The sequence below is a fragment of the Pelophylax lessonae genome (genome assembly GCF_965119305.1).
Source record: "Pelophylax lessonae genome assembly, chromosome: 5".
NCBI classification, from domain to species: Eukaryota; Metazoa; Chordata; class Amphibia; order Anura; family Ranidae; genus Pelophylax; species Pelophylax lessonae.
The window spans coordinates 545,225,297-545,249,257 of record NC_138772.1 but is presented as its reverse complement, the minus strand read 5'-3'; the positions used below and the strand labels follow the sequence as shown (position 1 = coordinate 545,249,257).

Sequence of the window (23,961 nt, the reverse complement as noted above, 5' to 3'; positions counted from 1 at the left end):
ATTCTTGCCTTCTATATTTTCCAAAAGGGGTAATACTGGGAGGTGGGTAGGGGGTGGAACCAAGGGTCAATGCCTGGAGGAGGGCAGGGAGCCGAGAAAAGTGGTGACTCAGAAAGGGCGGAGTACCTCCACCTATTCTCCGATAAGAAAATCCCTCCTTCCATGGATGTCAATGTAGATACGCTGCAAACGCGCCACAAGTGCCCCTATGGCATTTACAGCGCGTTTGAGATGCGTTTAGAAAGCATTACTAGCCAAGATGATAAGACAAAAATCCATTCAATAAAAAAACGAACACAGGGGGGGTGTCTGGCAAGCGTTTAACGGGCCACAAACGCATCAAAAACGCACAGTTAACTAATTTTAATGCATTTGGTGCATTGATGTTGCGGACACTTTATTATATCCCTCCAGGGCCATGAAAAGGGGGGTACCACCAGTTCTACTGTACAGAGGCCCAGGCCAGTAGGGGGCCCAAGCAGCAGGGTGATTAGAGGATGTGGGCAGGGAGGGTGGGGGGAAGGGGGGAGGGCAAGAGTGCCATACAATGGATCGGTTCCAGTAATTGCCTCCCTTGCCACACCCATCACCCTCCCTGTGCTCCATACCTTTCCCCCCTGCTGCCCAGGCCCCCCACCCCTTCAGTGCATCAGCTTCCCTCCTCTCCTTCCCACCTCCAGCTGCAAGGACACAATAGGATCCCCCAGGATGGAGCGTGGGGGAAGCGTCCAATAAATAGGTTACATATAAAAGCCTCTTCCGTTCCTGAATGGACACATGAATGATCAGTACTGATCACGCACTGTGTTCATTCATAACTGATGTATAGAAAACTGGGCTTTTTTGTGGGAGGGGCTGTCAGGCTGGCTGTATGAGGCCCCATGGCTTCTAACAGCAGCCCTGTATCCCTCTGCTCATAATTGCATATAGCGAAAAAGCGAACCAGGTGACTGCAAATCAATAGATAAAACATGCAGACATGGTGAAGAGGTTCAGGCATACAGTACAATAGGGATGTGTGGTGACATTTTCCATCTCAGGATCCCAGAGGACGGGAGGGATGCTCACCTTTGCATTCATTGCTTTATGATTCTTCTTAGTTTTCTTCAGAAACTGCCTGAGACTCCCAGACGAGACGTACTCAGTAATAAAGACTACCTGTGGGAGAAAAGAGAGGCTGCAATCAATGTCAATACAGAAGAGACTGTCAGTGCCACACAGGAGAGACTGTCAGTGCCATATTGGGTGCCATACAAGAGAGACTGTCAGTGCCACACAGGAGAGACTGTCAGTGCCATATTGGGTGCCATACAAGAGAGACTGTCAGTGTCAGAACAGGAGAGACTGTCAGTGCAACACAGGAGAGAGACTGTCAGTGCCACACAGGAGAGAGACTGTCAGTGCCACACAGGAGAGAGACTGTCAGTGCCACACAGAAGAGACTGTCAGTGCCACACAGAAGAGACTGTCAGTGCCACACAGGAGCGACTGTCAGTGCCACACAGGAGAGACTGTCAGTGCCACACAGGAGAGAGACTGTCAGTGCAACACAGGAGCGACTGTCAGTGCCACACAGGAGCGACTGTCAGTGCCACACAGGAGAGACTGTCAGTGCCACCCAAGAGAGACTGTCAGTGCCACCCAGGAGAGACGGTCAGTGCCACCCAGGAGAGACGGTCAGTGCCACACTGGAGAGACTGTCAGTGCCACACTGGAGGGACTGTCAGTGCCACTCTGGAGGGACTGTCAGTGCCACACTGGAGAGACTTTCAGTGCCACACAGGAGAGACTGTCAGTCCACCCAGGAGAGACTGTCAGTGCCACCCAGGAGAGACTGTCAGTGTCACACAGGAGAGACTGTTAGCTCCACACTGGAGAGACTGTCAGTGACACACAGGAGAGACTGTCAGTGCCACACAGGAGGGACTGTCAGTGCCACCCAAGAGAGACTGTCAGTGCAACACTGGGTGCCACACAGGAGAGACGGTCAGTGCCACCCAGGAGAGACTGTCAGTGCCACCCAGTAAAGACGGTCAGTGCCACCCAGGAGAGAGACTGTCAGTGCCACACTGGAGGGACTGTCAGTGCCACACTGGAGAGACTTTCAGTGCCACACAGGAGAGACTGTCAGTGCCACCCAGGAGAGACTGTCAGTGCCACACAGGAGAGAGACTGTCAGTGCCACACTGGAGGGACTGTCAGTGCCACCCAAGAGAGACTGTCAGTGCAACACTGGGTGCCACACAGGAGAGACGGTCAGTGCCACCCAGGAGAGACTGTCAGTGCCACCCAGTAGAGACTGTCAGTGCCACCCAGGAGAGACTGTCAGTGCCATCCAGGAGAGACTGTCAGTGCCATCCAGGAGAGACTGTCAGTGCCACACAGGAGAGACTGTCAGTGACACACAGGAGAGACTGTCAGTGCCACACAGGAGAGACTGTCAGTGCCACCCAAGAGAGACTGTCAGTGCCACCCAAGAGAGACTGTCAGTGCCACACTGGAGAGACTGTCAGTGCAACACAGGAGAGAGACTGTCAGTGCAACACAGGAGAGAGACTGTCAGTGCCACACAGAAGAGACTGTCAGTGCCACACAGGAGCGACTGTCAGTGCCACACAGGAGAGACTGTCAGTGCCACCCAAGAGAGACTGTCAGTGCCACCCAGGAGAGACGGTCAGTGCCACACAGGAGAGACTGTCAGTGCCACACAGGAGAGAGACTGTCAGTGCAACACAGGAGAGAGACTGACAGTGCCACACAGAAGAGACTGTCAGTGCCACACAGGAGCGACTGTCAGTGCCACACAGGAGAGACTGTCAGTGCCACACAGGAGAGACTGTCAGTGCCACACAGGAGAGACTGTCAGTGCCACACTGGAGAGACTGTCAGTGCCACACAGGAGAGAGACTGTCAGTGCAACACAGGAGAGAGACTGTCAGTGCAACACAGAAGAGACTGTCAGTGCCACACAGGAGCGACTGTCAGTGCCACACAGGAGAGAGACTGTCAGTGCAACACAGGAGAGAGACTGTCAGTGCCACACAGAAGAGACTGTCAGTGCCACACAGGAGCGACTGTCAGTGCCACACAGAAGAGACTGTCAGTGCCACACAGGAGAGACTGTCAGTGCCACCCAAGAGAGACTGTCAGTGCCACCCAGGAGAGACTGTCAGTGCCACCCAAGAGAGACTGTCAGTGCCACCCAGGAGAGACGGTCAGTGCCACCCAGGAGAGACGGTCAGTGCCACACTGGAGAGACTGTCAGTGCCACACTGGAGAGACTGTCAGTGCCACACTGGAGGGACTGTCAGTGCCACACTGGAGAGACTTTCAGTGCCACACAGGAGAGACTGTCAGTGCCACCCAGGAGAGACTGTCAGTGTCACACAGGAGAGACTGTTAGCTCCACACTGGAGAGACTGTCAGTGACACACAGGAGGGACTGTCAGTGCCACCCAAGAGAGACTGTCAGTGCAACACTGGGTGCCACACAGGAGAGACGGTCAGTGCCACCCAGGAGAGACTGTCAGTGCCACCCAGTAGAGACTGTCAGTGCCACCCAGGAGAGACTGTCAGTGCCACTCAGGAGAGACTGTCAGTGCCACACAGGAGAGACTGTCAGTGCCACACAGGAGAGACTGTCAGTGCCACACTGGGTGCCACAAAGGAGAGATGGATAGTGCCATGCAAGAGTCTGTCGGTGGCACTCAGGAGACCAATAGAAGATGAGGGTAAGGCACTAGACACAGATCCTTAACCCATAACGAGGAATCATCAGGTATGCCTAAGGGTCTGGCTTTGCCAGCTCTCCACAAAGAGGGGCCCCCCACCCCAAAAGACAGGGAACCCAGATCCACATGAAGACAAAAAAACTGCACCAAGAGTCCATTTTTTTTTATTGTTAATATCAACTGTAACAGGAAGGAAAAAGTCAGCTAACGCGTTTCAGGAGCCTACTGCATCAGGACTACAAAAGACGCACAGTATTGGGTCTTATTATTCCCGATATTAATACACATTGTGTTTTCTAGGAGAAATGTTCCTGCATATGGATGCATTTAAATGCGCCAAGAAGTGACATTATCAGTTTTTATCATACTTTATTTTTCCCCTTTGTTTAGACCTCATTTTCGCACATAAAAATGCGTATACATGCAACTTTATATGCATAAGCGCATGTTTTTGGATGCAAATTTTTGGATTCTGTGGTATGGATCCTGAAAGCAGCTCCTGTCCACGCACCTGACTCCATTGAAAGCAATGCAGCTGCATTCTGATCCATAATTTAATAAAAAATCTTGTATTTTTTTTTTTTTTTTTACGGTCGCATGAGGAACGTTTTGCCGCAAAAAAATGCCCGCCACACCTGAACGCTTGTAAAGGGCTAGGTGCATTAAGCGCATGAGCATCATTCATTTCAATGGCCAGAATAAATGAATATTCTAGCCCAGTGATGGCGAACCTTGGCACCCCAGATGTTTTGGAACTACATTTCCCATGATGCTCAACTACACTGCAGAGTGCATGAGCATCATGGGAAATGTAGTTCCAAAACATCTGGGGTGCCAAGGTTCGCTATTACTGTAATTAATAGCCAATGGAATGAATAAATGCCCAAGCGCTAAAGCAGCGTTTGCAAAATGTGGCTTTAGGTACATTTTTGAGGCTGATTTTTCTTCTCTTGGTGCAAAGGCCATTAAGTAGTGGATTATTTTTGTAGAATAAGAATATCTTTAACCACTTCTGGACCGGAAAGGATTTGCCCCCTTAATGACCAGGCAATATTTTGTGATTCTGCACTGCGTTATTTTAACCACTTGCCGACCAGTCACTGGGACTGTACTGCGGCAAAGTGGCTCGATTCCGACCTACGTCGCTGGACTCCTCCCCTTGTGGGCGGCGCTCGCGCGCCGCCGGAGGCTCGCTCCCGCTGTATTCAGTCACAGCGGGAATCGGGCCAGGGGAGGAGCGGCGGCGATCACCGCTGCTCTTCCCCGATCGTCGGGGAATCGAGTTTGGAGATCCGCCCGCCTGTGTAAACAGAACGGGCGGATCTCCTAAGTGACAGGCAGTGACAGATTGCAGGGTTCAGCATAGATGAACCTGCGATCTGTCCCTGTGTCACTCAGTCACCTCCCCCCACACACGTCAGTAAGCACCAGGTATACATTAACCCCTCCCTCTCCAATAAAATTAACCCCTTCCCTGCCAGTGTCATTTTTACAGTAACAGTGCATATTTATAGCACTGATTACTGTAGAAATGTCACTGGTACCCCCAAAAGTGTAAAAAATGTCAGTCAAGGGTCCTATCTGTCCACCGCAATGTCACAGTCCCGCAAAAAAAAAAAATCGCAGATCGCCGCCATTACTCGTTAAAAAAAAAAACACCAAAAATGACAGAAATCTTTCCCTTAGTTAGTAAACGCAATAACTTTTGGGCAAACCAATCAAAATACGCTTATTGTGATTTTTTTTACCATAAATATGTAGCAGAAAACAAATTGGCCAAAAATTTAAAAAAAATTTAGATTTTTACATTTTTTGGGGGGGGGAATTTCATATAAAAAAAATGTGAAAAATATTGTTATTTTTTCAAAATTTACGCTATTTTTTTGTTTATCGCGCAAAAGTAAAAATCGCACAGGTGATCAAATACCACCAAAAGAAAGCTCTGTTTGTGGGAAAAAAAGGACGTAAATTTTGTTTGGGTACGGTGTCGCACGACCGCGCAATTGTCAGTTAAAGTCGCACAGTGCCGAATCGCAAAAAGTGGCCCAGACGTAAGACAGCAAAATCCTCCGGTGGTAAAGTGGTTAAGGAACAATTTTGCGGTCATGCAACACTGTATCTAAATTTTCTCACAGACAGAGCTTTCTTTTGGTGGTATTTGATCACATGTGCGATTTTTATTTTTTTTTGCGCTATAAACAAAAAAAGAGCGACAATTCTGAAAAAAAAAAAAAAAAAACTATATTTTTCACTTTCTGCTATATAACATTCTCAAAAAAAAAAAATGTAAAAATCAAAATTATTTAACATTTTAGGCCAATTTGTTTTCTGCTACATATTTTTGGTAAAAAAAAAAATCGCAAGAAGCGTATTTTGATTGGTTTGCTCAAAAGTTATCGCGTCTACTAACTACGGGAAAGATTTATGTCATTTTTATTGTTTTATTTTTATTTTTTTTACTAGTAATGGCGGCGATCTGCGATTTTTTTGCGGGACTGCGACATTGCGGCGGACAGATCGGACCCCTGACTGACATTTTGACACTTTTCGGGGGACCAGTGACATTACTATAGTAATCAGTGCTAAAAAATATGCACTGTTACTGTTATAACACTGGCAAGGAAGGGGTTAACACTGTGGGTGATCAAAGGGTTAAATGTGTATCTAGGGGCGTGTTTCTAACAGTATGGGGGCGGGGCTTGTGAAATGATCACAGAGACATGTGATCCTATATAGCAGGATCACAGGGGCTCTATGATCATTTCAGGGAGAAGAAGTTCTTCTCTCTCAGTGGGGAGCGATCGCAGGTGTTAGGCAGCAACTGGAGCCGTCTGCCCACTGCAATGGAGTCCCTGCTGCCGAGTGGGGGCGGGAGCGCGCCACCGGTGGCGCACGCTCGTCCCCTAGCCTCCTGCGCGCGACCGATGTATGCCTACGTCGGTTTGCCCAGGAGCGGCTGCGTGCCGCTGCGGCGGGCGGCCGTAAAGCGGTTAAAGCATAACTCCACTTTTGTTGAGAAAAAAACATCCCCCTCTGGGTGATCTCTGTATATTGCAGGGATTGTAACAAACTTTGTTGCAGATTCCTTCCTTTTTATTATTCTGAAGAAATCATTGTATGTTCCTCTGTGCTGAGTGGGTCTAATGGGAGTGGTTTCATAATTATCTATCAGCTGTGGCAGCTGCAGAGCTCTAATGAGGAAAGCTGCTGGGCCTGCATCCCTTTAGACGTGTTCCTATTGGGAATATCTCACCAAAAATGACATTTTTGTTGCAGGGGATGCCAGACATCTGAGTTGTATCTTAGGCAGACTTCTGGGAAAATTGGTGAGCCAATCACACAAGCAGGAAATTATGTTTCTGGGGGAGTGGCCAGTATACATTCTGTGTATATATTGCTCCAGGTGGCCCCTGAAATGCGTAAGTTGTCCTTTTCCTTAATGTCGCTACAGTTGATATTAACAATATAGGGTTTTTGACTCTTGACTCTCACAATGGAGAGGCCATCGGTGCCACATGCCCATCAGTGTTTCACATACACACATACAGGTGGACTCAGTGATATAGAGCGGCGTCACATTTTCTTACCCGTGCGGAGGACTCCTTCACATCCAACCAGTATTTGTGGAACTTCACCACATTGGGGTGATCAATGACCATCAGATTCTGGAACAAGGTACGAATCTTGTCCTGTGGGGAGATGGGGGAGGGGAAGCAGAGGATAGACTGTACTGAGCACAGGGAAGACAAAAAAAGGAAAACAGCCAAAGTGCACATTTGTGTGTATAGAAAGTCAATGTATGTGTGTGGTTATGTAAGGGTTAAATTGATCTGTGTACTAAAAATATAATATATTGGAAGATTAAAGACATGAGATTTTTCCAGGAAAATGTCAAACACAAGTAAATAATTGAACAGAAACGGAGGACTAAAAAATTGTTCCCGTGCCATTGTGTTATCAGAAATAATGGGATGTCATCCTAAATTAGAGAGGTTTGGGGATGGGGGAAGGGGGAAGGGGGGGCATCTCAGGCACTCATAGAAGTGAAGTTTGGGTATGTTAGGTAGTCATGCAGGGAAGCTGGCTGTAGGGTCCCATATGCTCATGAAGGAGTTGGGGGTTCCCAGGTGTTCATGACGGGTGTGTGCGCAGAAGGAGGGAAGGTTTCAGGTAGAGTTGGGGGGGGGTCAAATATGCTCAGATATGAAGTTAGGGGGTTGTTAATCATGCAGAAGTGTTGGGGGTAGGGTCTCAGATGCTCATGGAGGAGGAGTTGGGGGGGTCTCTGGTGCTCATGGAGGAGGAGTTAGGGATCTCTGGTACACATGGAGTTGGGTTGGGTCTCAGGTGCTCAGGGAGGAGGGTTGGGGGTAGTGTCTCAGGTGCTCTAAGAGGAGGAGTTAGGGATCTCAGGTACACATGAAGGAGTTGGGTTGGGTCTCAGGTGCTCAGGGAGGAGGGTTGGGGGTAGTGTCTCTGGTGCTCATGGAGGCAAAGTTGGGGGTCTCAGGTAGTTACGCAGAAAGGGTGGAGGAAGGGTTTCAGATGCTCGTGGAGAAGAAGTTGTGGGGTCTCAGATACACATGGAGGAAGAGTTAGAGGGATCTCAAGTACACATAAAGGAGTTGGGTTGGATCTCAGGTGCTCAGGGAGGAGGGTTGGGGGTAATGTCTCAGGTGCTCATGAAAGAAAGGTTGGGGGAAGGGTTTCAGATGCTTATGGAGAAGAAGTTGTGGGGTCTCAGATACACATGGAGGAGGAGTTAGGGATCTCAGGTACACATGAATGAGTTGGATTGGGTTTCAGGTGCTCAGGGAGGAGGGTTGGGGGTAGTGTCTCTGGTGCTCATGGAGGAAAAGTTGGGGGTCTCAGGTATAGAAGCAGAAGGGTTGGGGGAAGGGTTTCAGATGCTCATGGAGAAGAAGTTGTGGGGTCTCAGATACACACAGAGGAAGAGTTATAGGGATCTCAAGTATACACATATAAGGAGTTGGGTTGGGTCTCAGGTGCTCAGGGAGGAGGGTTGGGGGTAGTGTCCCTGGTGCTCATGGAGGAAAAGTTGGGGGTCTCAGGTAGTTACGCAGAAAGGGTGGAGGAAGGGTTTCAGATGCTCATGGAGAAGAAGTTGTGGGGTCTCAGATACACACAGAGGAAGAGTTAGAGGATCTCAAGTACTCATGAATAAGTTGGGTTGAGTCTCAGATGTCATGGAGGAGGGTTGTGGGTAGTGTCTTAGAGGAGGTGAGAGATCTTGGCCTCGGTCAGGTAGTCATAGAAAAGGATTGTGGGGGGAGGGGGGTGAGTTTCAAATGCTCATAGAGAAGAAGTTAGGGAAGTCTCTGATGCTCATGGAGGGAAGGATGGGGGTGGGGAAGGGGAGTCTTAGGTACTCATGAAGGAGCAATTGTTGAGGCTCGGGTTCTCATGGAGTTGAGGGTCTTGGGTGCTCACAGAGGAACAGTTGGGGATCAATGGTGTTTATAGCGGAGGAGTTGGGTCTCGGGTGCTATTAGAGGAGGGGTTGGGGTGATCTCAGATGCCCATGTAAGAGGGTTAGGGGATGGGGGATAGAGGGAAGGGGTCTTAAGTGCTCATAGATGGGTTGGGGGATGGATCAATGTTCCTGATATGGGAACTTTCTGGTCTACCATTGCCTGGACATAGTTATTTTTTTAGCTAAGAAAATTTTCAGTTTGACTTTATTCAGATCGATGAAGAGGCAATATTAATACAATTGGGGGAGTAAAAGGTTTCTCTAAGGATGGTGTTCCCCTTACAGGATATAAAAGATGTTATACTGGAATTCTTTCAGGTGACAAGGATCTGTATATTGGGGTGAAGATAAATGGATTGTTTGGGGTGAATTATTTGTGTTCTGGACTCTCTTGTGATTCAGGGTGCAGAGCTCTAGAATGTTTGGGGTGATGGTTATGGGTCCTCCTTTAACCACTTAAGCCCCGGAAGATTTTACCCCCTTCCTGACCAGGAGGTATTTTGTGATTTTTTTACTGCGTGATTTTAACGGACAATTGCGAGGTCGTGCGACGCTGTACCTAATTGAATTTGACGTCCTTTTTTTACCACAAACAGAGCTTTCTTTTGGTGGTATTTGATCACCTGTGCGATTTTTTGATCATGCGCTATAAACAAAAAAAGAGCGTAAATTTTGCAAAAATAACAATATTTTTCACATTTTTTTATATGAAATTCCCCCAAAAAAAATGGAAAAATCTATTTTTTAACATTTTCGGCCAATTTGTTTTATGCTACATATGTTTGGTAAAAAAAAAAATCGCAAAAAGCGTATTTTGATTGGTTTGTGCAAAAGTTATCGCGTTTACTAACAAAGGGAAAGATTTTTGTCATTTTTGGTGTTTTTTCTTTAACGAGTAATGGCGGCAATCTGCGATTTATTTTGCGGGACTGCGACATTGCGGCGGCAGATTGGACCCTTGACTGACATTATTGACACTTTTGGGGGTACCAGTGACATTACTGCAGTAATCAGTGCTATACATATGCACTGTTACTGTAAAAATGACACTGGCAGGGAAGGGGTTAACTGTATTGGAGCGGAAGGGGTTAAGTGTGTCCTAGGGGCGTGTTTCTAACTGTGATTGGACATGGCTACTGGTGTAAAAACAGAGATCAACGGTCCTACATAGTAGAACCGTCTGATCTCCATTTTAACACAGGGGAGAATGACAGGCGGCTTGTTTACATTAGCCGCCTGCCTTTCTCCCTTCCCGGCGAACAATCGCGAGTGACCGGCGGACTTCGGGTCCGCCGGTCACACCCACTGACTTGTTAGGGAACGAGCCGGGGCGGGCGCGCGCCTCAGCGGGCACGCGCTTGCCCACTATTGGCTCACAAGTTAATGACAGGCTAGTGACGTACCGGTACGTCACTTTGCCTGGCCGGGGCTGACCGCCGCAGTATATGTACTTGCGGCGGTCGGCAAGTGGTTAATTTGGGGATGCACAATTCTAGACTGGTTTGGGTGAAGGTTATGGTGCCTTCTGTAATTGGTGGTGCACAGTTCTGGACTGTTTAAGGTGACGTTTATGGACCCTCCTGTAATTCCAGGTGCACAGTTCTAGATTGTTTGGGGTTAAGGATGCTTCTGTAATCGGGACTGCAAAGTTATAGTCTGTTTGGGGAGAAGCTTATGGATCCGCCTATAATTTAGTTCTAGACTGTTTGTGAGGGTTATGGACCCTCTTGTAATCAGGAGTGCAGAGTTCTAGACAGTTTGTGGTGAAGGTTGTCTGTCCTCCAGTATTTTGGGGTGCACAATGCTAGGTTGTTTGGAGTAAATGCTATGGGTCCTCCCATAAATTGGGTTGTAGACTGTTTAAGGTGAAGGTTATGGGCTCTCCTGTAATTCCGGGTGCACAGTTCTAGATTGTTTGGGGTTAAGGTTAAGGATTCTTCTGTAATCTGGACTGCAAAGTTATAGTCTGTTTAGGGTGAAGCTTATGGATCCACCTATAATTTAGTTGTAGAATGTTTGTGAAGGTTTACTGTTCTAGACTGTTTGAGGTGAAGGTCGTGGACCCTCCTGTAATTTGTGGTGCACAGTTCTAGACTATTTTGGGTAAAGGCTATGGACCCTGCTGTAATTTTGGGTGTACAGTTCTAGACTGGTTGGGGTGAAGGTTATGGACCCTTCTGTAATTTGGGGTGCACAGTTTTAGATTGTTTGGGATGTACAGTTGTAGACTGTTTGGGGTGAAGGTTAAGGACTCTTCTGTAATCTGGACTGCAAAGATATGATCTGTTTTGGGTGAAGCTTATGGACCTCCTTTAATTTAGGGTGCACAGTTCTAGGCTGTTTGTGAAGGTTATGGACTTTTCTGTAATCTGGAGTGCAAAGTTCTGGACTGTTTGGGTGAAGGTTATTGATCCTCCAGTAATTTAAGGTGTGCAGTTTTAGACCATTTGGGGTGAAGGTTCTGGACTCTCCTGTAACTTGGAGAGCACAGTTCTAGACTGCTTTGGGTAAAGGCTATAGACCCTCCTGCAATTTGGGGTGCACAGTTGTAGACTGGTTGGGGTGAAGGTTCTGGACCCTCCTGAATTTGGAGAGCACAGTTCTAGACTGCTTTGGGTAAAGGCTATAGACCCTCCTGCAGTTTGGGGTGCACAGTTTTACACTGGTTGGGGTGAAGGTTCTGGACCCTCCTGTAAATTTGGAGAGCACAGTTCTAGACTGCTTTGGGCAAAGGCTATAGATCCTCCTGCAGTTTGGGGTGCACAGTTGTAGACTGGTTGGGGTGAAGGTTCTGGACCCTCCTGAATTTGGAGAGCACAGTTCTAGACAGCTTTGGGTAAAGGCTATAGACCCTCCTGCAATTGAGGTGCACAGTTGTAGACTGGTTGGGGTGAAGGTTCTGGAACCTCCTGTAATTTGGAGAGCACAGTTCTAGACAGCTTTGGGTAAAGGCTATAGACCCTCCTGCAATTCTGGGTGCATAGTTCTGGATCCTTTACAGGTGCTCTTACCTCTTGAGTCTTGAAGACTTTTTTATCTGTGAAATGCAGCTCATTCCACACCACTTCCACCCCCTCCTCCGTGTCCATCGCCAGGTAGGTGCACTCTATGCCCGCCATGTTCCCCTGATTCACCTGCAGACAACAACAACAAGAGTAAGTATAGATGCAGATCATATCGCTCTTTGCTTCGGCTGTATAGTGGAAAGTTATCAGGACCCTCTCTAACAATAAAAGTCCATATTTTATTATGTATCATTTATTAAATTCCTTACCAACCATTTATATATGTAGGTATTGTCTACAAATCCGAGGATTTAAACCCCTAGAATTCTGCATCACACCAAATCCTTTTAAAGCAGCTGCTTAGTTTAATAACCACAAAGCTCAGATCTCATTCCAAAATGTTCATCGAAATGCCATACACAAGGACTTATCTCATTTGGATGTTTCACATGCTTGGGGATCATGCATTTCCTGGTCAGCAGCTGATGAGTGTAAATCCTTGGACAAAAAGACCAAAACAGGGTCTCTGAATTTTCCCAGAGGATGTAAAGGGAGGTATATTATTATTATTATTATTTCAGGTACTTATATAGCCATAGGTGTGCGCAGCCTATTGCATTAGGGTGTGCACCCCAAAGTTTAAATACACATGCATGTGTTTGCCTACATGTATATGGCCCCGGTACATTACTCTCCCTGCTGGCAAAGTGAAATAGAAGTGTGTGGCACTTCTCTTATGGCAGAGCAGGTCCGAGGGAGATCTTTCCCATCTCCTCACTGGCAAACAGAGCGATAATGCTAATGTGCCCTAGGTGATTAGGGTGTGCCCAGGCACACCCGGCACACCCTGTGCGCACGCCTATGTATATAGCGCTGTCAATTTACGCAAGCGCTTTACATATACATTGTACATTCACATCAGTCCCTGCCCTCAAGGAGCTTACAATCTAAGGTCCCTAACTCACATTCATACATATATATTCTTTGCAGCGAGAGTCCGAGGAATGGATAGAAAAGAGGAGAGGAGACTGCCATAAACAATGGACATAGATTTTTTCTTTATAATATCCTATGGTCTCCTTTTTTACCCGCCATCTCAGTGCTGCTGATCTCCTGCAGCCTCTTTCAGCGACTTCCTGTCTACATGTGCTTAGTCTCGGGTTAGCTGCACACCATTGCTCTGGACTGGCTTCCTGAAAGTGACAATGTTGGCCCATACCTGTGCAATGGGCAGCAGCATGGCAACTGGGGGAGCGCATGACAGGGTGACAACACATGGGCATAAATGGGAGACAGGAACAGAGGATTGTCACCCTATAACAGGAACTGCCCGAACAAGGACCTCCACAGCAGGATTGCCAGGGATTATTTTAGAGAAAACTTCAGATTCAAAAAGATTGAAAGTGACTTATTATATGGCATTATCATTTTACAACTTCGGGATCAGGAGTTCGTTATCAGTTTTTGAAGATGACACAAAATTGGGCAGGACAATAACTGCACAGCATGAAGCAGATATCCTACAGAATGTCCTGGACAAAATAACAGAGTGGGCAACGACATGGCAAATGAGGTTTAATGTGGAGAAGTGCAAGGTTTTGCACTTGGGGACTAAAAACATAAAAGCACAATACACTTTAGGAGGGGAACCCTTGGGGGAATCAAAAATGGAGAAAGATCTGGGAGTCTTGGTTGATGATAGATTAGGCAACAGCATGCAATGTCAAGCGGCAGCTGCCAAAGCCGGCAGAATATTAGCATGCATAAAGAAAGGGATGCATTCCAGAGATAAGACTATAATCCTTCCACTTTATAAAACTCTGTTCCGACCGCATCTGGAGTATTCTGTCCAGTTCTGGTCGCCAGTCCTCAGGAGGGATGTGTTGGAGCTGGAGAGAGTCCAGAGAAGGGCAACTAAACTGATTAGGGGATTGGAGGACCTTAATTATGATGAGCGTCTGCAATCGCTCGATTTATTCTCCCTGGAGAAGAGATGCCTGAGGGGGGACATGATAGCAATTTATAAATATCTCAGTGGGGATCTCAGCTTAGAAAAAAAGCTGTTCAGTCGAAGGGATTGCATGAGGACTCGAGGGCATACAATGCGATTAGAGGAGAAGCGTTTTAACCTCAGGCAACGTGGGGGTTCTTTACTGTTAGGGACACAAGATTGTGGAATTGTCTACCACAAGAGGTGGTTTCTGCGGGTAGTATGGTGGCTTTCAAAAGACTCTTAGACTTACATCTCAAGGATCAGGACATTCAGGGCTATGTGAGATGATTACGTCCACACACACCTACACAGGTTGAACTGGATGGACTATTGTCTTTATTCAACCTCAACTACTATGTAACTATGTAACTTCTACGGGAGTTTAATGATTTTGTTAACATCTACTTTTTATTCCTTTCATTTCAAATTCTATCACACACTCGGGGGTCTATTCCTAAATTCCCAGCTGTCACAAATAACCGCCATAATTTGTGCATTATATTTACTTCCTATGATCGTCAGCTTCAGTGGCCATAAAATTTTGTATTTTTCTGATTTTTCTTTCCCCTCCCCCCCCCCTCTTCCCCCTCCTGTTTCTTTTCCCCCTTTCCCCCTTCCTCCCTTTTCCAATGGTTTCCAAACACTGGTGTTGCTACCTACATATCAATATACTCCTTCTGATATCACCAATGTGATGCAGTATATACTATAATATATTGACATACTCGTATATATATTTTTTTCAGCCAGTTATACGGAAACCAAGATCCCATCACTATCCTCCCATGTGTGTTCTCGCCTGGTCCCCATTTGGTTGCTGCAGTCTTTGGCCCCTTCAGCTCCCGGGTTGAACTTGGTGCCTCCGCCTTATGGCAGAGTCATACCCATTGTTTTGACCTAATCATACGTAAGTGTGGATCTCCCCACATGGGTTATATATTTATTGAGTCCCCGCACTTATTAGTCAGCACTATGTAGATCATTTATACTGACATATATTTATTTTATAGAAATACTCATGCATTATTACTCCTGATGAGTGGGCATTCGACCCACGAAACGCGTCGAGTTCAAAACTACATCAATTTATATGCATTCTTGGTATTTGTATTTTTATTCTGCCATCATGTTTTACATGAAATATTTTGTTACCTGTATGCTATATTGGTCATGTTTTTATGCATGCTGTATGGTCTTGTATTTATGTATGTTTTCTAATAAACTTTTATCATCTAAGTGACTTGTTTGTTCACCTCAATCAAAGTCCCACCAGGGCAAATGTTTTTCTGTTTTTGCAGCATTTTTCTGATTGAGAGATTTCAGGGAAATACAGCATTATGGCCACTAGATGAAGCTGAAGGTTGTAGGAAGAAAATTACAGGAATTATTCATGATGGCTGTTCAAATGGTTGAGGAATTGGTACAGCATTTCTTTTCCTTTTTTATTAACCTCCCTGGCGGTATGATTATGTCAGGAATTTTGTACCAAAAGCGGTACAATTTTTTGCATGAAAATTTGGTGTTATGTATTATAGGCCTACAATTCTTAGTAATTACTTACTTAAACCTGACCAAAACAAGACTCTGGTAGACATCCCAGATGTGATAAAGTTTGATAACACAAAATCATAAACTAAAATATAATAAATAACTATAAATAAGTTAAAGTATATATATATATATATATATATATATATATATATATATATATATATATATATATATACATACATACATATACACAGTATATATATAGTACAGTAAAACTGCAGGCAAGGGCACTGGGGGGCAAACTAAGGTCAATTTATTTTATTTAGTAATGTAATCCAATAGGATTACAATATATCAGTGTGTTTGTGTGTTTTACTTTTTGAATTTGTCGCCGGTTCCACCCTCCTGCAACGCAACGCTCGAAGGGAACAGAAGCCGGGGCACACAGCATCAGGCGGAAGATCCGGCGGCCGTACACTGCTAGAATACATTGCAGGATCCCGGGGGCAAGGTAAGTAACCTCTTCCAGGATCCAGCGATGCACCCTGGTGGTTCCCTGAGTGTGGTTCGTGGTTACTGCTAATGGCACTGAAATTCCACCCCGAGCCACACTCTGGAATACCGCCAAGGAGGTCAATAGACTCCTTATAGTATTTTCTGTTCAGTAAATAAGTGTTTCTTTCATGTCCAGAGAGTGACAAAAGTCTGTTTAGGTGCCCTTAAAATATTCTGTGAACTTATAGATGAGTCATTGTTACACTACCTCAAGTTTGTATGGCCCCACGTGCTTGTATGGATGCCTAACAACATCATGGCATGCTCCTAATGAGACAATGGATGGTGTCCTGGGGTATTTCCTCCCATGGACCAGGGCATCACTGAGCTCCTGAACAGACTGAGGTGGAACCTGGCAGCGTTGGATGGACCGAAACATAATGTCCCGGAGGTGTTCTGTTGGATTTAGGTCAGTTAAGTGACTCAATGCTATACTCAAAAAAAAAAAGCGTTCCTTTAATTTCTTTGAGCATTGTGTATATATATATATATATATATATATATATATATATATATATATATATATATATATATATACACACATACACACACACACACATACATACATACATACATACATACACACACTGTGTATATATATATATATATATATATATATATATATATATATATATATACACACAGTAAATCCCCCTCCATTGCGGGGGTTACGTTCCGGACCCAGCCGCGAAAAGTGAAAATCCGTGAAATAGAAAAACCCTATTAAAATGCATTGTAGGCATGTTTATTTTACTGTCACTGTACGTGTAAAAGCATTTTAAGGTCTTTAAACACACTTTTAAAACAATAGAAACTAATTTAAACACATAAAAGATACTGAGAGACAGAGCAAGAGCTATGGAAAACCCAAAAATATTTCATTTTTAATGATTTATATAGTAAAATAACATTACAAAAAAAACTGCAATATACCGGGACTGCAAAAACTGAACCGCGATGGAGCGGGGGTTCACTGTGTATATATATATATATATATATATATATATATATAATATAGTGAGGGGGTAGCTCAGCAGCAGGTTGTGCGTGACCACCTGGATGGGTTGCAGTGTGATGAGAAGGCACAGCAAAGCAGCAGGATCTTGATGAACCATAACTATGGTTTATTTACAAAGTTCAGGTATGAAAATAGCAAAAATAAAACAAAATGGAAAATAAACCCTTGCCACCTTGGTATCTAACTACAAAACACAGGAACCTAACGACTTGTCCTGGTACAGAGCAGACTACCGCTGCCCAGGCATCGGACTGTCACACAGAATAAAAAAAAGAGTCTCTCTCTGGTGAAACTTTAATGATGGCCTCTCTTTGTTGTTGGTCTTTCTGTTTCTGTTATTCCAGCACTTTCTGCTGGATTGCAAGGCTCTGTTGCAAAGTTGCATTTGTCTGTTGTTGGTTTGCATTTGTCTCAGAAGCTCCTCCATGCTGGCCTTACTTCACCTGCCCGCATCCTCCACCATATGTGAGGGATAAGCTCAGTAGTGGGTTGCGTGAAACTCCCTAGATGGGTTGCAGCACGGTGAGAAGGCACAGCAAGAAAGCAGGATCTGTGGTTTACTTACAAAGTCTGTGTTGACAAAGTGCAGGTATCAAAACAGCAGAAAAAAAAAAAAAAACAGAAAATAAACCCTTACCACCTTGGGCGTCTAACTACAAACATAGAAACTCATTCTGGTAACATTACCCAGGCACCTGACTGTCACAAACAACAACGGGTCCTAATTAATTATCAGCAATGTTAAATGTCCATAGACCACTCACCGAGTCAGGTGTTGTCACCGTAACCAAAAACATGCATAAAACAACAAAAACCCCTGGTATTAGATCACCTGGGAAGCAAAGGGGTTACTTTAGTGACAAAGGGTTAAAATAGCATTTACTGAAAAAGTACAAAATTATTGAATTTCAATTGATAAAAATATATTCAATGTCAAAAAACAGAAACAAAAATGATTTGCAGCATCACAGGCAGTAACGGCTGGTGCTCCAAGGGCAGGGGGCGGCAGACAGACCACACCATACCCCCCCCCCCCCCCGGACCACACCAGCTCCAGCCTGCACACCATACCCCCCCCCCCCCCCGGTCGTTGGCTCACTCACCCTGGTGGGTCGGGCTTCCAGTGCATCTCCACCCTCTTCCTCCTCCTTGGCCGATAGCAGGGCTTCTCTTTTCGCCAATTGGGAAATGGGGGTCTCCGGACCCGCATCCTGATTGGCCAGGAGGAGAATCAGTGTGGCAATAGCGAATATTAATTCGCTATTTTCACACAACTGGGTGGGCTCAGGGCACAGTGCCCACCCTTTTTTGAAGCCTATTAGAGCCTCTGGCTCTAATCACGTGCTTCAAAAAAAAAAAAACCCTTTGGAATCCATGCGTCCGGTGCCCTGCATGTAGATTAGGGGGCCGGATGCATGGATGGGGGGGGGGGGGGCGGCGCCCCTGCGCCACCCAATGGACGGGCTGCCACTGATCACAGGATCACTCGAGTCCACACAGGCACCACAAGTGAAGGCACACAACAAATTCAACAGACAAAAAATCAAAGAACACAGGACACAAAACATAATAAATACACCACATATCAGTACACACAAAAAATGTCATGCAATAATTATCGCCTTTTTAAGTGGCTGGAATAAACTATTGTACAACAGGATGACATCTGATGTGTGCAATGCCCCTGGGAAATAAAGCATGGGGATAACCCCTATACTGCGTATGGTGCCATCCAAGGCACAAATGGAGTTTACAATGTATCATCACCTGATTGTCACAAAGAATGAAATAAGAGTCTTTAGTCACACAGATATTTAATCTCACCACACAGAGAAGTTGCTGCCCCCCAAGTCTCATGTTCAGAGATCTGGTCCCAGGGGGCACCATCTTCCCCAAGAAGCCTGGGAGTTTTATAGAGCCCCAAGTACTCAACCTGCTACAGCTGAGCTCGTTAACCCCAAACAGGCTCACTACACAGCACAAAAAGGAAAGCTATTCTTATACAGCATGAACCTGGAACAATTCTATCTCCCATCCAGGACACAACCCATAGTTTCTTCTGGCATCTGTCACTTACACCCCCCCCCCCCCCTGTTTCAACACTAGGGTTAAAACACAGGTTGCCAGGCATGCAAAGCATCTTCATTTACCATTTTAACACCGGGGAGGTGTTTCGTTGCAAAACGAAATTCTTGAAGCGTCAGCGCCACCTATTCACCCTTCTATTGGTCTCTGTGTTTTGTGCCATCCACTTTAATGAAGCATGATCTGTTATCAGTTTAAATTGCCTACCCAAGAGATAGTATCAAAATGAATCTAAAGCCCGTTTTATTGTTAAACATTCTCTCTCAATGGTGGCATAATTTTTTTTCATGGGCCTTCAATTTCCGGCTGAGGTAAATGACAGGGTGTTCTTACATAGTTACATAGTTACATAGTAGGTGAGGTTGAATAAAGACAATAGTCCATCCAGTTCAACCTGTGTAGGTGTGTGTGGCTGTAATCATCTCACATACCCCTGAATGTTCTGATCCTTGAGATGTACGTCTAAGAGTCTTTTGAAAGCCACCATACTTCCCGCAGAAACCACCTCTTGTGGTAGAGAATTCCACAATCTTGTAGCTCTAACAGTAAAGAACCCTCCGCGTTGCCTGAGGTTAAAACGCTTCTCCTCTAATCGCAATGTATGCCCTCGAGTCCTCATGCACTCCCTACGACTGAATAGCTTTTTTTCTATGCCGAGATACCCATTGAGGTATTTATAAATTGCTATCATGTCCCCTCTCAGGCGTCTCTTCTCCAAGGAGAATAAATCAAGCGATTGCAGACGCTCTTCATAATTAAGGTCCTCCAATCCCCTAATCAGTTTAGTTGCCCTTCTCTGGATCCTCTCCAGCTCCAACACATCCCTCCTGAGGACCGGCGACCAGAACTGGACAGAATACTCCAGATGTGGTCGGACCAGTTTTATAAAGTGGAAGGATTATAGAGTTTTATAAAGTGGAAGGATTATAGTCTTTCTTCTTCCTTGAAAACCTGAGACAACGCAGCTCCTACCCCAACATCTGATGCATCCGTCTGGACCACGAATTCCCTTAAGAAGTCAGAAGAGTACAACACTGGATGACTACACAAGGGCTGTTTTAATGATACAAAAGCGGCTTCTGCTTCAGGGGTCCACTTGACCATGACAGACTCCTTCCCTTGTGTCAAATTGGTCAGGAGGAACTGCCTGTGAGGCAAAATGTAGAATAAAGTGCCGGTAATTTCCAAAAACGCTCTAACCTGCTTCTTGTTGGTAGGGTGTGGCCAACTTTGAATAGGCTCAACTTTGTTTACCCGAGGCTTCATCAGACCTCTCCCAATGGTATATTCTAGATACTTGGCCTCCTCTAGCCCAATGGTACATTATTTTGGATTGGCTGTGAACCTGGTGTTCCAGAAAGAATCTAACAGCCTGACATTTAAGTGTGAGTCCCAATTCTCACTATGACCACGTCATCTAGGTATGCAGCAGCAAAGGCTTGATGGGTCCAAAGGGTCTTATTCATCTCCCGTTGAAATGCAGCCGGAGCATTCTCTAACCCAAAAAGCATCCTCCCATACTAGAAAGATTCCTCTGGAGTTACAAATGCCATTTTTTCCTTGGCTGATTCAGAGAGAGGAATGTCCCTAGGCGATCAATCAATTCGTCTATACCTGGCATGGGATAGATATCAAACTTAGTGATCTTATTCAAGTGGCAAAAGTCATTACAAAACCAACACCTTCCATCTGGTTTGGGCACTAACACAATAGTGCGGGACCAATCCCGATTTGACTCTTCTATAACCCCCAGCTCAAGCATTTTTCTTTACTCCTTGACGAATTGCCTCTCACTGGGCTTCTGGAATTCAATATGGTTTCAACTTGACCCTTTCCCCTGGAGGGGGGATAATGTCATGTTCAATCCAAGACACCCAGCCCGGCAATTGAGAAAGTTTCTCTTTATTTCAAGGCACACATTCTCTAGCTTTCTGTTGCTGAGTCTCAACTATCCTGACCTCAGGGATTACCAGGTTAGGCAGAGCAGAAAGTGGGCTAGTCTCAGCAATCAAGGATTCCCTATCCTTCCTTTACCAAATTCACATGATATACCTGCTAAGCTTTCCGTCTTCCTGGTTGGGAAAGAAAGAGGAAGAAAGAAAGAAAGAGGAAGAAAGAAAGAAAAAGGAGAGAAAGAAAGAAAAAGGAGAGAAAGAAAGAGAGAAAGAAAGAGAGAAAGAGAGAAAGAAAGAGAGAAAGAAAGAGAGAAAGAAAGAGAGAAAGAAAGAGAGAAAGAAAGAGAGAAAGAAAGAGAGAAAGAAAGAGAGAAAGAAAGAGAGAAAGAAAGAAAGAAAGAAAGAAAGAAAGAAAGAAAGAAAGAAAGAAAGAAAGAAAAAGAGAAAAAGAAAGAAAGAAAAAGAAAGAAAGAAAGAAAGAAAGAAAGAAAGAAAGAAAGAAAGAAAAAGAAAGAAAGAGAGAAGAAGAAAGAAAGAAAGAAAGAAAGAAAGAAAGAAAGAAAGAAAGAAAGAAAGAAAGAAAGAAAGAAAGAAAGAAAAAGAAAGAAAGAGAGAAAAAGAAAGAAAGAAAAATAAAGAAATAAAAAGAAAGAAATAAAAATAAAGAAAGACAGAAATAAAAAGAGAGAAAGAGGAAGAAAGAAAGAGAAAGAAAGAAAAGAAGTTGGATGGACTGAAACATAATGTCCCAGAGGTGTTCTATTGGATTTAGGTCAGGCGAGTGTGGGGGTCATTCAATGGTATCCATATCTCCATGAACTGGCTGTATACTCTCACTACATGAGACCGGGCATTGTCGTGCACCAGGAGGAACCCAGGACCCACTGCATCAGCGTAGGGTCTGATAATGGGTCCAAGGTACCCAATGGCAGTCAGGGTACCATTGTCTAGCCTGTAGAGGTCTGTGCGTCCCTCCATGGATTTGCCTCCCCAGACCACCACTGACCCACCACCAAACCGCTCATGTTGAACGATGTTACAGGCAGCATAACGTTCTCCACGGCTTCTCCAGACCCTTTCACGTCTGTCACATGTGCTCAGGGTGAACCTGCTCTCATCTGTTAAAAAGCACAGGGTGCCAGTGGTGGACCTTCCAATTCTGGTGTTCAATGGCAAATAGCAATCAAGATCCACAGTGCCAGGCAGTGAGCACAGGGCCCACTAGAGGTTGTCGGGCCCTCAGGCCACCCTCATGAAGTCTGTTTCTGATTGTTTGGTCAGAGACATTCGCACCAGTGTCCTGCTGGAGGTCATTTTGTAGGGCTCTGGCAGTGCTCATCCTGTTCCTCCTTGCACAAAGGAGCAGATACCGGTCCTGCTGATGGGTTAAGGACCTTCTACGGCCCTGTCCAGCTCTCCTAGAGTAACTGCCGGTCTCCTGGAATCCCCTCCATGCTCATGAGACTGTGCTGGGGGGGGGGGGGGGGGGACAGCAAACATCCTGGCAATGGCATATATTGATGTGCCTATTCCTGGAGGAGTTGGACTGCCTGTACAACCTCTATAGGGTCCAGGTATCGCCTCATGCTACCAGTAGTGACACTGACCCCTGCCTTTACACACACATGATGAACTTTAATGGCATCCCAGTCTTAGTCTGTAGGGTTCAATATTGAATTGGCCCACCCTTTGCAGCTATAACAGCTTCAACTCTTCTGGGAAGGCTGTCCACAAGGTTTAGGAGAGTCTATGGGAATGTTTCACCATTCTTGCAGAAGCGCATTTGTTGGAGAGAAGGCCTGACTCCCAGTCTCCATGCTAATTCATCCCAAAAGTAATCTATCTGGTTGAGGTCAGGACTCTGTGCAGGCCAGTCAAGTTTCTCCACCCCAAACTCACCCATCCATGTCTTAATGGACCTTGCTTTGTGCACTGGTGTGCAGTCATGTTGGAAGAGGAAGGGGCCATCCCCAAACTGTTCCCACAAAGTTGGGTGCATGAAGTTGTCAAAAAATTCAGCTGTACAGAACACCTCCAGGCGGCCATATTGCTTTTTCAGACTTGTATAAAGTACTCGAAATTTCTACTTGAGTAAAAGTAAAAGTGCTCGATCAAAAAGTGACTTGAGTAGAAGTGGAAGTGCTCGCAGAAAAAGTTACTTAAGTAGAAGTACTAAAGTATTCAACATTTTTTTTACTTAAGTATTGCAAGTAGTTTTTTCAAAATATTTGCTACTTAAGTACTAAAAGTAAAAAGTACCAGTAGTTTTGAAAAAAAAATTCTACTCAAGTACTGAAAGTAAAAGTACAAGTACTGTGTTATGTAGTTATTAAAGAAAGAAGTCAAAAGTTTGAACATCATATTGTTTTTTATTTTTTCAAATGATTTATTCAAATGATTAACCTGTGTTTGTTAGTAGTTTCTTGATGCACTTTAACCGGTTGCCGACTGCGCACAGTATATTTACTGCGGCAATCGACCCCGGCCAGGCAGAGTGACGTAGGTCTACGTCGCTCGCCTGTCACTCCTTCTAGAGCCAATAGCGGGCGGGCGAGCGCCCGCTGAGGCGCGCGCCCGCCTCGGCTCGTTCACGGAGGAGTGCGGGAGTGTGACTAGCGGACCCGATGTCCGCCGGTCACACTACGATCGTCGGTACAGCGGGAGAAAGACAGAGCGGCTTATGTAAACAAGCCG

At 45.4% G+C, this 23,961-nt stretch overlaps 1 protein-coding gene across 1 annotated transcript in view; it reads right to left on the bottom strand.

Moving 5' to 3' along the window:
- The window catches only part of NRBP2 (nuclear receptor binding protein 2), a 192,593-nt gene that overhangs the window by 76,682 nt on the left and 91,950 nt on the right, over positions 1 to 23,961 (bottom strand). The window contains exons 2-4 of the mRNA XM_082257597.1: positions 12,237 to 12,359; positions 7,319 to 7,420; positions 1,069 to 1,158 (exon numbers count right to left, since the gene is read on the bottom strand). Of these exons, the coding sequence (XP_082113723.1) occupies positions 1,069 to 1,158; positions 7,319 to 7,420; positions 12,237 to 12,359 (315 nt within the window). The remainder of the gene's footprint in view (positions 1 to 1,068; positions 1,159 to 7,318; positions 7,421 to 12,236; positions 12,360 to 23,961) is intronic.